General features: G+C 49.2%; 3 protein-coding genes across 9 annotated transcripts; 1 reads left to right on the top strand and 2 right to left on the bottom strand.

The window, feature by feature from the left end:
• Positions 1–1387: 1387 nt before the first annotated feature.
• On the bottom strand, positions 1388–3466 carry arl4d (ADP-ribosylation factor-like 4D). Its single transcript, XM_058065864.1, has 2 exons — positions 3004–3466; positions 1388–2517 (listed from the first exon to the last, which is right to left on the bottom strand). The coding sequence occupies exon 2, from the start codon at positions 2465–2467 to the stop codon at positions 1862–1864; it is 606 nt and encodes a 201-aa protein (XP_057921847.1). The 5' UTR covers positions 2468–2517; positions 3004–3466; the 3' UTR covers positions 1388–1861.
• Positions 3467–4250: 784 nt separating this feature from the next.
• Positions 4251–8825, top strand: rab3ip (RAB3A interacting protein (rabin3)). 7 transcript variants are annotated; one of them, XM_058065818.1, is made up of 13 exons: positions 4261–4546; positions 5645–5761; positions 5828–5994; positions 6091–6253; positions 6480–6575; positions 6782–6859; positions 6942–7151; positions 7235–7363; positions 7430–7542; positions 7627–7650; positions 7839–7938; positions 8012–8081; positions 8167–8823. In XM_058065818.1, the coding sequence occupies exons 2-13, from the start codon at positions 5672–5674 to the stop codon at positions 8247–8249; spliced, it is 1323 nt and encodes a 440-aa protein (XP_057921801.1). In that variant the 5' UTR covers positions 4261–4546; positions 5645–5671; the 3' UTR covers positions 8250–8823. The 7 variants fall into 7 exon arrangements, with proteins under 7 accessions (XP_057921807.1, XP_057921801.1, XP_057921806.1 ...); XM_058065819.1 differs by having other exon boundaries at positions 4535–4680; positions 8167–8824; XM_058065821.1 differs by lacking the exon at positions 4261–4546 and adding an exon at positions 4709–4845 and having other exon boundaries at positions 8167–8824.
• Positions 8826–9468: 643 nt separating this feature from the next.
• On the bottom strand, positions 9469–11685 carry tmem19 (transmembrane protein 19). Its single transcript, XM_058065847.1, has 8 exons — positions 11287–11685; positions 11042–11186; positions 10631–10744; positions 10420–10557; positions 10279–10355; positions 10045–10222; positions 9767–9976; positions 9469–9684 (listed from the first exon to the last, which is right to left on the bottom strand). The coding sequence occupies exons 2-8, from the start codon at positions 11145–11147 to the stop codon at positions 9524–9526; spliced, it is 984 nt and encodes a 327-aa protein (XP_057921830.1). The 5' UTR covers positions 11148–11186; positions 11287–11685; the 3' UTR covers positions 9469–9523.
• Positions 11686–13692: the final 2007 nt, after the last annotated feature.

Genomic DNA, 13692 nt, shown 5'->3' with positions numbered 1-13692 from the left:
CACATCGGCGATGCAATCACAATAGCAGTGGTTCAGTGGTGGAGTAAAACAATTAAACAATAATTACTGCTGAAAAAAAAATACAGTACAGCAACAATAAAGTTAATAATAATAATAATAATAATACATTTTATTTAAAAGCGCCTTTCAGGACACCCAAGGTCGCTGTACAGGAGATAAAAACACCAATATAAAATACAAGATAAAAGACAACAAACAATAAATAAGAGCATACAATAAATCGGGAGAGGGGGGACCATGTGAAGCTGTTAAAGGGAATAGGCAAGTTTGAACAGATGGGTTTTGAGTTTAGATTTGAAGATGGGAAGGGTGGCAGAGTTACGGAGGTCTGGTGGCAGAGAGTTCCAGAGTTGGGGAGCAGAGCGGCTGAAAGCTCTGCTCCCCATAGTGCTAAGACGTGCAGAGGGAACAGTGAGATGGAGGGACGCGGAAGATCTGAGGGAACGGGATGGCTTAAGAATGTGGATGAGGTCAGAGAGGTAAGGGGGAGGGGGGGCAAGGTTATGGATGGACTTGTAGGTGTACAGAAGGATTTTGTAATTAATTCTTAATAGTGACATTCAACAGTGCAATCAATGTCTGTTTATATTCCTGTCTGTAAACCATACTGCTAATATGAATGAGCTAGCAGCTAGGCTAATACAGGAGTGAGGAGCAGAAAGTGGAAAACAACTTATACCCTTTTAAAATTGTTTCCAAATTCAGGAAGAAGACAACTGCGCTGCTGTTCTAATGTCACCTGCTGTGCTGAACACTCCTTCAGGGTAGAGGCGGGGGGGACACTTGTTGCAGGGACGGACAAATAGCTGGACAATTCGGAAAGCAGCGTAAGATTCACTGACCTGATTTGCTTGGTTCTTCCCCGGTGTCAGACCACGAAGTAGACGGGGAGGTGGCCCCTTTTTAACGGGGGTCTGCGTGTTTGTCTTGCGGCTTCTTAACGCGGCATTCTTTGCAAATGACGTTGCGGGGGGGTTAAATATAGAAACTTCCATGCTGTTTTACTTACTAGCCAAACAATGACGGTGCATTCATTGCGCCTGGGGAACAGCATATGGTCGAAGTTTAACCTTAATAAAACGGCGCTTGCATTGTATTTTACCGATACCCTCAAACGCATCACGATTCATCTAGATTTCACCAGTCAATTGCATCCATACCAGGTGAATGAGCCAATGCGCTCGCATCAATCGATTGATAGATGATATTCCACACCCTTAGTACAGTACATAATCCTCCATCTTGGCAGTCAACTTCATTCATTTGCTGGATTTTCCTCTTTCAGCTCCCACGCGGCCCCACCCCTTCAGGAAGAAGAGAATACTGCAATTTATGATACAAACACCACTGCACACCGAAGACGTCAGACCGTGTAGTGCTTTGATTTATTCATTCACCCTTGTTACAAAAAGATACAATTTCTAGTACTAGTACTAGTACTAGTAGTAGTGGTACTAGTAGTGTGCGGCCATGTACGTGTCAATTGATTAGTTTCAAAAAATAGTGTGACCCACAACAAGACAAAGCGTATCCAGGCATTCTTGCAGCTCCGAGCTCGACTTGTTTGGTCTGTGCGAGCCAACAATGGTCTGTTGCGTTTCCTGCCACGTGAACATCATACATGTATGACTGCCAGGTTCAATGACGGCAGACGTTGAGTGTTATCGGACCGTGCAGGGATTAGCAGGGATGTAGGAGGAAAAAGTACTTATGGAAGACTAAAGATTAGCTTTATTTGTCAACACTGCTTGGGACTTTCCTGTGATCCTTCATTGTGCCGAGCCTGGGACTTTGGAGGCCAGGTGGGATTGTGCTTCCTTAAGGTGGACCGGGCGGGTCTTCATCTCCTCCTGCTCCTGCTGTGCTTGACCAGCTTCTTCCTCTTCAGGATCATGTCATAGAGTTTCTCCAGGCCTTGCTGCACCCCCTGACCGTCCACGGCGCTGCAGCTGTGCACGTGGTGCAGCGTGCACGCGCTCAGTTCGTGCACGGCCAGCAGCTTCTCCACTTGGCCCGCCGGGAGCGCCGCGTCCAGGTCCTGCTTGTTGGCCAGGATCAGCACAGGCACGCCCTGGTTCTCTGAGCTGCGGCTGATCTTGTGTAGTTCAACCTTGGCCTCCTCCATGCGCTCCGTCTCAGAGGCGTCCACCACAAAGACCAGCCCGTCCGTGCGTCGCGTGTACGACTTCCAAAGAGGACGCAGCTTCTCCTGGCCGCCCACATCCCACACCTGGAAGGTGACGGCCCGGGAGCCGCCCACCGCCACCTTGACCTTCTCCGTGTTGAAGCCCTTGGTGGGGATGGTCTCCACAAACTCCTTCAGCTTTAGCCTGTAGAGCAGGGAGGTCTTCCCGGCAGAGTCCAGCCCGATCACCACCACGTGCACGCGCTGGAAGCTGGGCAGGAAGGAGCCGGTGGGCGACATGTCGCTCACCCGGTTACCCATAATTCCACGGCTGAGGCGCTGCTTTAGAAGCTCAGCATTGGGCCGTCAACCTGGGGAGGGGGGACCCACAAACCTTATCAAAACAAACAATGGCTGCTCAAAGGCACACAAACACTTCAAAGTACACACTGAGATCAGATAGTGACGATAAGTGACATTGAATGCATCCAATCAAAGACGTCACATTAGGAGACCAAGGCGCCTTAATGACGTATTCAGGCGCTGCGTCGCTTTACCAAACATAATCCTCCTAAAAGTGTTCAATCTGAGCTGCTTCAGATTAACGGCAGAAATAAATGCATGCAGATGATGCCGATGCTCTAATCCGGTTGTTGACATCGTCATTCCCCATCAAAAGCTGCCTGCTCGCGTACAAACACATTGGCGTGCACAAAGGTGAATTAACGTGCCCGTTATCTCGCTTGAAGCGTTAATTCGGGCTGCAACGGCAACTCCAGCTCCAGCTCACTTGCGTGCATTTCTGAGCGTGAAAATGAAGTGCGAAAAAAGAAGTCTGCCACGACTGCAGCACGTACCTTGGAGGAGGTCGTCTTCAGGCCCGCGAACGCATCACGAAAGCAACCTTACTTCAGAATGGAGTTTGGGTTTCTTTTCCCTCCTAAAAGGCGTCCATGTTCTACGTCGTCGTCAAAAACATGCGCGTCCTCTCTCGGTGCTCGTCCGGCGACACTGAGGCGCAGAAGACCCTCAGAGCCCTGATGACGTCACAGCCAACGAGACCGCCCCCCTTCAATTGTACGCCGTCGACGCGCGCTTTATTGCATCTTTTCTTCTACTGACTGCCTTCCGTGCATCACCAAGCGACAAAGTTGTTCAAACGATTTCGGATTTTACCTTTGACTCGTTTGCAACCTTGACGAGGCAGCGCCTCTGTGTGTCCATTCCCTGGAACTGCAGCTCCAATTTCCTTTACTATCATTATAATAATACCGGTAATGTCTATAACTGCAGACGAATTACATTATACGTCAATGCAACATTGTTGAGACGTCGGAGTCTTTTTAGAAGGCTTTCTAGGCGGAAGTGTGTCCTATCACGTGCAGCCATCTCTTTATTTTATCTTTACGACGAACAGAAAAGAGACTTATGTGTTCATGTTTTGCCAAAGGATTGTACATGACGGTCAAAATGTAATCCCTCTCAATACTTCCGTTAAGTATTTATTATTTATAAATGACATTTTTGCCAAGCTTTTAAAATATGCCTTTTAACATTGCTAGAGCCCACTAGACATGACATAACACCCCTATAGTCACCTTTATGCTTTATGCTCGATATAGTTGACATAAGACAAAACAAGACTATGTAGCCTGTTAGCATGGGGGGGGGGTCCCTTTGTGTTTTTAAACTTCCTGTCCCTTCACTGGAACATTTCTGACACCTAGTGACCAGGGTAAAGTACTACATGTCATCACAAGTCATTTTATGTTTGAAAAAGTTTCATTCAGACAAAAGATACACAAAACTGCAGTACAAACGTTTTCCAGTGAGGGCCACATAGTCATTTGGGAGAATAAAGTAATACATTTAGGAGAATAAAAATGTCCATATGTGGGTGGGAATGGTTGTCTATATGTGCCCTGTGATTGACTGGCGACCAGTCCAGGGTGGACCCCGCCTCTCGCCAGAAGACAGTTGGGATAGGCTCCAGCATACCCCCACCCTCGTGAGAATAAGCGGCATAGAAAACGGATGGATGGAATTTAGGAGAAAGAATACCATCCGTCCATCACATTCATACCTATGGACATTGAAGTGGCCAATGAAGCTAGCCTGTTTTTGGAAACGGGGGCGGGGGACACCCGGAGAAAAGCCACGCACGCACGGGGAGAACATGCCATATTTTCTATGAAAAAAATGAAATATATGGCAGTGCAAATGTAAATATGTATTTTCACGCAAAGTCAATATGATAAATTCTGATACTGCACTTGGTATCGGCGCTGTCGATATTTGGATCGAACCTAGTCCGGGACTGCGTCAACAATCTGTCCGCCGGTGCCGGTTCAGCTTTGCTTTCCAGAACGGCGGCACGGTTTCTGTCCACGCACCGGTCCGGTGAGTTCAACACAAATCTATTCAAACTGCCAGCGAAAACAACCAGCGTGTGAAATTGCTTCCAATGCCCGTCTTGTGATATCGAAGCGCCGGTGCTTGCAGTTTGACAGCTATCTTGCATGCCGTGCATTCAAGTAAGTAATATTTCATGTTGTCATAGTCGTTTTAACAGAACGACGAGGTAGCCGTCTATTGTGCCATTAAATGACCCTCTTGGTCAAACAGTGACAGCTGCTTTTCCTCGCCCACAAGCGAATGGCGAAGAGCGGATGGAATGCTACAGTAATCGGCTAACAGATGTAGTGTTGCTTTTCTGTTTCCTTCGGTTTTTAACGTCACAGTGACACCAGGACGAGTCGATGGTCGTCCACCGAAGCTAATAAGCAGTGTGTTGGGGTTCGCGGCGGTTAGCTTGTGCTCGCGAGGCACCTGTATTGCCGACGTTAGCATGCTAGCCTCTGCTAGCTTGTTTATATTAGCATGTTAGCTCGGGGTTTGCTATCTGAGCCCCGAAGCGCGAAGCAGCTTGAACATGAGCCGGGCCCGTTAGCGTCATGCGAAGCGGGAGTTAGTTTATCGGTTTACCGGCTTCTCAGCCGTGGAGGTTGTTGAATGAACGCAGGGTGGATTAGCGTTTAGTGTCGACTTCGTGTATGAAAAATGGAGTGAGACGACAGCCGTCACGTGTGTACTTAGCAGGGTGATGACATAATCGATCATGCTAGCTGCATGGAGACTTTGACAACGAGCCTTTGTTTGCCTGCAGACGGCTGAGTGATTCGGGTTAAAGCTGTCATCAGGTGAGTAACTGGACCTGCTGTGTCAGGTTACCATGAGGGGTCTCCATGGCGATGGAGGAAGTGCTCCATGTTCTGGTAGTGTTGCATTGTGTGCTGTCAGGTGCTTGTGACATCACTAACACCACATTGTGGCCTTTCAAAGCACCCTGTTGTTTGTCCATAAAATTAGGGACACACCTACTTGGCACACAGGTGCAGAGTGCACAGTCCAAGAAGGTGGGACTGCTGAGTTGTCAATCATGGTGGAGTGTCTTTCTGCTTTGAAGATGCTAAACCTATTCACTTTCTCCACCTGCAGACTGAAGGATGAACAACAGCAGCTGCTATGGCCTGCAGCCGCGGTCCTGCTAACCCCGAGACGCTGGAAGGGTTCCATGAGGTCAACCTGGCCTCGCCCACCACCCCTGACCTGCAGGTAGGTAAAAGGTCAACTCTTGACTGACCATCCAAGTCCAATTCTTCTTCCTTTATTTTGCCGCAGAACCAAGTAGAGCAGCGCCCCACCGCCTGCCACAACACCCCGCCATCCTCCCTCTACCGCACACATGCCTTACGACCGCCCCCCCCTGGCCTCCACTCCTCCCTGCGAGCTGACCAGCTCCCCACACAGCCCGTCTACTCCACGCCGCGACACAGCCACAATGGAAGGTAGGGCATCTGGCGTGAGAGAAGCACTAAGGCATGTTCATGTTGTGTTGGCAGTAATGTAGCGACCGCTTTCGTTTCCACGGTGACGCCGCACAGTGTGCAGGGCTCGGAGGCGGAGGCGGAGGTGGCCGATGGCAACTTCCCGTCTGGGGAGGATGGCGAGGAGTGCGGCCTGTCACACCTCCGCAGCCCGTCAGTCATGGAGGTGCGGGAGAAAGGATATGAGCGTCTGAAGGAGGAGCTGGCCAAGGCCCAGAGGGTAGGATGCTGTCCTGTCAACCTGTCAATCAACCTGCACATGTGTTTGTGTGTGTGTGTGTGTGTGCGCGTGTGCAGGCCTTTTCATTGTTTATTTGATTGTATTATCGGTTTCGTTGTCATTGACAATACGCATCATGATGTTTCTCACTGATTCTTTGGTTTCTTCATGTCTTTGTTGTCATGTTATGATTTGACCATGGTTGGCTTGCGTGTGCGTGTGCAAGGAGCTGCTGTTGAAGGATGAGGAGTGTGAGAGGTTGTCAAAAGTGCGAGATCAGCTCGGCCAGGAGCTGGAGGAACTCACCGCCAGCCTCTTCCAGGTCCGTGCGCACTCCTGCCGTCCCCTCTACTTCCTGTTTGCTCAGAGGCATCGTGTCACTGGTCGACTGACTTGAGTCACATGACCTTGTCGTACACGGATTGTCTCCTACTGCTCCTCCTCATGGTTGCTGGCTGTGTCCTAGTTGCACTTTCTTTTTTCAATATTTGCCCATCGAGTTACCGTGAGCGTGCACATGCGTTTCAGGAGGCCCACAAGATGGTGAGAGAGGCCAACGTGAAACAGGCCAATGCTGAGAAGCAGCTTAAAGAAGCTCTGGGCAAGGTGAGAGCTTCATCGCATTGCATTGCTGAAGTCTTTGAAGACCAGGGGATCACGTGATGAGCTTTGGCGGCTTCTTCCTCAGATTGACGTTCTCCAGGCGGAGGTCCAGGCCCTGAAGACGCTCGTTCTCTCCTCCCCAACGTCGCCTGTCGGCGAGCTGCCGTCTGTGGGCGTGGCTGGGAAGACCCCCTTCAAGAAGGGCCACAGTAGGAACAAGAGCACCTCCTCCGCCATCTTGGGAACTCAACCGGACCCGTCGGCCACACAGCCCATCGTACGAGAGTGTCGAGAGGTCGGCGAGCGAATCCTCAGGTCTGGAAGTTTCTTTAGTCACACGACTCGTCTCTGAGATGGTGGTTGGTGGTGCATGTGCAGGCGGACCATCAGCTTTTCACAGAGTTCAAGGCCTGGAAGGAGGAGCCCACGCTGGACCGCAGCTGCTGCTTTCTGGAGCGAGTGTATCGTGAGGACATATACCCCTGCCTCACCTTCAGCAAGAGCGAGGTGCTGACACACCCGCAAACGTCTTTGATGGTAAAGTCCCTCCTGACCGTCCCTCCCTCTGCTCAGCTGGGCTCGTCCATCCTGGAAGCTGTGGAACTGAACACGCTCAGTGTGGAGCCGGTCGGATTCCAGCCGCTGCCCGTAGTCAAAGCCTCGGCCGTGGAGTGTGGCGGACCAAAGTGAGAGAACACGCACACACACTCGGACCCTCACCTCCTCTCCATAATTCTTTCACTCCATCTTGCCTCACTTTCCTCCCCCAGCGGGCCAAGGTCTGAGCTCATCACGTAAGTGTGACAGTGTCTCTGTAGCTCCTCCCACCGGTTTTATGCCTTGCCCCCTTTTTATGCTCATCCTTCCTTCAGGATTAGTACAGACCATGAAGTTGAACCATCATCCATCTTTCTCCTTCCTGCCACCCAGACCGTTGTACTGCGCTAGAATGTGTAAACAAGCGTGCGTGTGTATCTAACAGGAAGTGCGCCTTGAGTGGTCAGACCAAAACCTGCAAGCACAGAATCAAGTTTGGAGACTCGTCCAACTATTACTTCGTGTCGCCGTACTGCCGATACAGAGTGAGTAATACCACCCCTGCTGGACGAAAGCGGCACTGCATGCTGGATGAATGACATCTGTGTGTCTCCTCAGATCACGGTGGTGTGTAATTTCTTCACCTACATTCGTTACATCCACCAAGGGCTGGTCAAGCAGCAGGACGGTATGTATGAAACGCTCCTCTGCGTATATTTACAGTAACTGCAATCCAAGATGGCGCTGACAGAGGATGATGTTGGGGTGTTCAGCCGAGCAGATGTTCTGGGAGGTGATGCAGCTGCGCAGGGAAATGTCCTTGGCCAAGCTGGGCTACTACAAAGACCAACTGTGACTGACGGACGGCTAACTCCAACACAAAGCCCTGCCTCCTCCGCTGTGGTGTGTACGACACCGAGCCTGTGGGTCGTCATTGTCGCTTCTGACCTTTTGTTCAAAGCCGAAACACTCCTGAATGAAAACCTCAACCACCTTCTCCTGCAAACCTAACAGACACAAAGAATAGCTTCCTCCACCAATTATTCCTACGATATCAGTAAGGGTGGCTGTTGGTCTGTTTACAATCCATTCCCGTCATTCCTATTGTTGTCACACCCAAGTACAAGTTCACGTGTGCAATGACATCGTTTAGCAAAGGTGGGGAATTATGCTCATTGCTTTATTTGCAAGGAAATCAAAGACTACATTCCTCACTAAACACCCAATCCGCTCTGAAGGACATTTGTAGCTTCTTCATCCTTAGTTCAACCCGTGTGTGTGTGTGTGTGTGTGTGTGTGTGTGTGTGTGTGTGTGTGTGTGTGTGTGTGTGTTGCTGTGTAAGCTATTCAACAGCAATGTCACTCTCTCACTTTGTTTTAGTGCCTTTTCTCTCTCTCTCTGAAATAAACAAATAAGAAAAGACAGTGCAGTACAGTACACTAGTACCTTCGGAAAGTGTCCTGCCTCATGCTCCACTGGGATTGGAGCATTTATGGTGTGCATGTGGACTGCTGTGGGAGTCAACGGTAGCACGTACTCGCACCCTAATACTGCAATCACAAATCTAGTGGGTGCTGAGAGCCCCTCACCCTTCTAAAAGCCTCGCAGGTATCTCCGTCTTGTTTAGGACGTGTCCTGCATCTTCCCCGACACCTGCTACCGGTTGGACGTGTCCTGAACGCCTCCCCAGGGAGCCAGCGCTTCTCTTGGATGACAGAGCTCAGTTTCTCTTGCCTTGTTAGCCATAGTTGTCATGAACTAGTTAGTCTGGTGTAACAGACCCACCTCCAGGTCTACAACGGCCTTGTTAGCCATAAGTCCCATACGTTGTTGATACGCAACACTGCTGCTGTTTCTAACCAAGCGTCCTCTCAGCTTGTGATGCTCGGCACCAGCTAGGGATGTCTTTCTGGAGAACATGATGGAACTTGGACCAGTTGAGGAGGAAACACGTCAGAACCTCGTCCGCTCATCACATTTATTTTTAAGACATTTCTTAGCAAGAAGATAAGATATGCATTTATTTGTCCCTCAGTGGGGAAATTTGCAGAAGAAGCACTCCCCCCCCCCCCCCCCACACACTCCTCGTGTGGACTGGAGACATGCTTGCTGCACTCTCCTCCACTAGCCTAGCGAGGCCACACCCCCCACGCCATCCCAGGCAGGATGAGTGCGATAATGACGGAGGAGAAGAGGTTGACTGCGTTATTGTCCAGGATTGTTTTCCCACTTATCCACCGCGTGGTGGGTGACTCATAACTCACCACCTTCCCGATTCTTGAGTCGAAGCCTGAGGAGGAACATGAAGTAACGTCAAGTTAACGTCCCTCTGAGGTGCTGGACTGCTACTGGGCTTTGAACATGCCGGCTACCTGAGTACTGCATGCTGGCCCCCAAGAAGGAGTCCAGGATGGAGCCCAGCAAACCTGCCACACCGGCGTACACCACGAGCGGCCACTGGGGGTCCGCCAGGTGAAGGTCGCTGACGAATATCAGCTGGCTGGCGAAGTAAGCCACACCCACAACCAGCCCACCCAGGAAGCTGGCCACCAGTCCGACATTAGTGACCCCTCCATTCGTTCCTGGAGAGCAGAAGCAGATGTGAAAACCACTTCTGCTGCGATCCAAGACGGGTAGGTTCAAGTCTCACCTGCTGGCACCTCCTGCCAGGTGGTGATAAGTCTCGGCCGAGATTGGCTGAGGATGGGCCCCACCTCCGAGGCCCAGGTGTCCCCTGTGCTACAAGCCAGCGCCCCCAGCAGAGACAAGCACATCCAGGAGGCCGTGTACTGTCGCCCAAAATCAATGGGCATCTCACCTGGACCCGCCTGGAGGGAGACAGTCACATGAACGACTGCGACAGACAATTTTCCATGTCACTGACCTCAATCATGTAGAGCAGCGCCAGCTCTGTGGGAACGCCACCATTACAGAAGACCTGGACCCAGTTCCTCTGCCCCCCTGAGGTGACACAGCATGAGAGGTTTGTACACACATGCACATCCACACGCATCATCTCAGCCACCTTCTTTGTACTCGGCGTCTATTTTCTTCTTCTGCGCTCCCCCCCAGCGGGTCAGTTTGGAGGATGTGAAGAAGAAAACCAGCAGGGAAGAGAAGAAGCTGAAGTTGGCCATGGTCAACACAAAACCGACCAACATGGCTGCCAACACACACAGCAGATGTCACACAACAAGGAGGAGGAGGAGGAGAAGCTGCTTCCTGGTCACACGCACCACCCAGCGCCCCGGATCGGTCCAGGCTGCATCTCTTCAGAGCTCGGATTGTCAGCACCAGGGGGACCAGGATGGAGAACAACCATCGCCATGGTGACACGGGCTGCAACGTCCCTGCACACACACACACACACACACCATGTGACAGTCACTTGACAGAATTGCCATCTTTCATGATGGCATTCATTAAGCACATGATGAGTGGAAAAAGCAAGCAGCACGAAGAAGAGGAAGATATGAGCAGAAAGCTGAGGATCATGTGGTTCAACCGCCACCCATCACGCTCCTTAAGTACTGACTTTCAAACCACACGCTAGTCAATAGGACCACGGGGCTGATCTGGTTGGAACCACACAGGAGAGCCAAACTGGGCCAAATTTGATGATGTAGACAATCTTGGCCAACATTCACCCGAGTAGGCGCTGATGGTGAGCGACAGCATCCAGAAGAAGAGGGACAGGGCCAAAGTGGCACACAGCAGGATCATGTCTGTCATCATCTTCAGACTGCCCGTCATCTTCTCGGCCTCAACTGCAAAGTTCGTGTGCCAAAACAGCTGCAGACAAGACACATTTGATCACTACTGCAAATTAACCTAAGCGCAACTTCCATGCAAATCCCCTTGCTAACGAAGAATGACAGAAAAGTCAACTCACTGGTCTGCTCAGCAGTCATAACAGCAGCCTATAATAGTCCACGTCCTTGATGGTCACCATAAACATGAACTACATACATGACGAAAAACGCCCGGGAGAAATTGAGCTGGCTAACTTTCTTTCTGACTCGTCGACAGAGAACACCTCACCGGAAGTTCAGGGGCGTACTTCCGGCAACAAACTAAGGGACCCACCCAAATGTAATCTTATTCTTCCTTTATTCTCGAGTATCAGACTGCGTCTAGACAGTCACGCTTACGCCTTTAATTGATGAAACGATCAATAAACTGTACTGCAACTGTATAAGAATCTAGCCTGCTGTAGTGTTGGCTGCATAATGTGACTGGGAGCACGTCGGATGTCTGCTATCCTCCTGACACGAAACACAAGGACACCGGATGTGTATGGGACTCCAGCGTCTACAGTGTACATGTAGACATGGTAAGACATACCCCTACCAGCACATAAGTAACAAAGTATTGACACAATGCAACAATGATTTTGGTAATGACATTGTTCGATGGACACCGATCTACATCATCATCACTGCCTTGTTATGAATTCAACTAACACCCAGAGAAACCGATTATGTAGGCATCGCACACAATATAACAGCGGTTATATTGCTCGCCGCCACCATGACGGCCAAACCACCGTCGGGCATAATACGGAAGTCACTGGTGGATCAGCTATCCATTAAGTTTAGTGTCCTTGTGAAGGAGTCATTCAGCTTTTCTTCTACTCGCTCACTCCCTCCAATCCAGCATGCAAGCGTCACTGCCCTCTGCAGGCCACATGATGAATAACAGTTCACGTGGACAGTACTAGTACTAGTACAAAAAGTACTAGTACAAGACTACTTAATGGAATTGAATGATCAAGATTTCCTTTTATGCGCAGTTGTTACACATATTATATAATAACAATTTAAAAATAATTTGAATATTTTCTCACCTTCATGATGTTGTCGAAAATGTAGTACTTTCTCTCTAGAAAAGATGAAGAAAATGTGTTTGTTTTACTTTTCAGGCAGGTCTAGGGCAACACAGAAGGAACAAAAAGTGGAGCTATGAGGATACTCTTCTTGTGGAACCCTCTTCCAGTCCAGGCCAGGAAGGACTGCTCCAGTCTTTGCTGCTCCATTTGTGCGCCATAGGTGTGTGTGTGTGTGTGTGTGTGTGGTGGGGGACCATGTCAACAAGGTCTTGCGCTGACTTTTTATTAAATGTCACTCTGTCTGAAAGCAAAGCAAGCTTTATTTTCAGACACGTCCGTCGATCTGATACGCAAACAACTTGGGGGTGAAATATGGTTTTATGCTAAAGTGCATTTGGAGTGCAGCAACTGTAGCGTGTGATGCACTCCCTCACCACGGCCTTATGCGTGTAACTGTGACACGCACTTATGCTGCATGGCCACAAATTAAATTCCTAAGGAGAAGAACTTCTTCAGTCAGTATTCTTTGAAAAGCAGCACATGGGTGTCAGTTTGACTCCATGAAAGATGAGAACCACATCATCAATTAGCGGCCTTTGCTTATCTTTCTTTTCTTTTGTGGAAAACTTGTTTGTCAAGTTTGTCAGTTGGGCTTTACCATGCGTCAAGTAGAAATACTTTACACAAATGATGTTAATGACAAAAAAAATTGTCTTGGTTGATGCCTGAGATGTGAATTTTTCTTGTAGACGGTCTACTGTATTTGGAGATGATGATGTTTCTAACAGAACGTAATCAGTGACAAGATTAGATTTTCATCTGAGCGGTTCCAGAAAATAAAATTTGTACAGAGACAGAAATGCTGCTATCATATGGATATCAGCTGCTCATTTGTGGCTTAATACATCATGCATGCAGTCACAACAAGTCACGACCAGTCACGACCTGTCACGACAAGTCACCGTCATCTTAATGTTGTCTAGTCTAGTCTTGTCCGGCCAAACACAGCAGAGTGGATGTAAAGTCAGCCTACCTGTTGTTGTTTTAAGGAACAATCATTCAGTGGGGGTACACATTACCCTAGATAAGCAGACATGACACATGTCAGAGCTATGGATGCAACACCTAGTCAATATCCACGACAGGCATTGGATGGATCGTCCAACTTACAGGAAGGATGATGCTGTGGCTAAATCTCTCCTCTCCTCTGTTTCAAGCACGTTGGCATTGTTGCCGACTCCTCAGTAAGGCAAGTAGCTGGCTGTGATAGAAGCTGCTGAGTGACGTCGCCGTTTAATTTACATACCATTTGCATAGAACATTTGTTTAGAATGACAAATAAACTTGATTCTTAGTTTGTTCATTTCAAACTGATCGTCACTTCATAAAAATAGATTTTTTTTTTTAGATTTGAACTCAAATAATTCATAATAGTAATAAATAGAGCCAACCTCGCCTCCACCTTTTATC

Source organism: Doryrhamphus excisus, chromosome 3, assembly GCF_030265055.1.
Source record: "Doryrhamphus excisus isolate RoL2022-K1 chromosome 3, RoL_Dexc_1.0, whole genome shotgun sequence".
NCBI lineage: Eukaryota > Metazoa > Chordata > Actinopteri > Syngnathiformes > Syngnathidae > Doryrhamphus > Doryrhamphus excisus.
Note: the sequence above shows the minus strand (reverse complement) of the source record. Positions and strands in the feature narration are given on the sequence as shown.

Excerpts from the sequence above, each read along its gene's own strand:
- arl4d (XM_058065864.1), bottom strand. The coding sequence starts at position 2,467 with ATGGGTAACCGGGTGAGCGACATGTCGCCCACCGGCTCCTTCCTGCCC.
- rab3ip (XM_058065819.1), top strand. The coding sequence starts at position 5,672 with ATGGCCTGCAGCCGCGGTCCTGCTAACCCCGAGACGCTGGAAGGGTTC. Across the intron at positions 6,254-6,479 it reads AGCTGGCCAAGGCCCAGAGG|GAGCTGCTGTTGAAGGATGA; the intron begins GTAGGATGCTGT and ends TGCGTGTGCAAG. Across the intron at positions 7,651-7,838 it reads CCAAGGTCTGAGCTCATCAC|GAAGTGCGCCTTGAGTGGTC; the intron begins GTAAGTGTGACA and ends TGTATCTAACAG.
- tmem19 (XM_058065847.1), bottom strand. The coding sequence starts at position 11,147 with ATGACGGGCAGTCTGAAGATGATGACAGACATGATCCTGCTGTGTGCC. Across the intron at positions 10,745-11,041 it reads CACCATCAGCGCCTACTCGG|GGACGTTGCAGCCCGTGTCA; the intron begins GTGAATGTTGGC and ends GTGTGTGTGCAG. Across the intron at positions 10,223-10,278 it reads CGCTGCTCTACATGATTGAG|GCGGGTCCAGGTGAGATGCC; the intron begins GTCAGTGACATG and ends GTCTCCCTCCAG.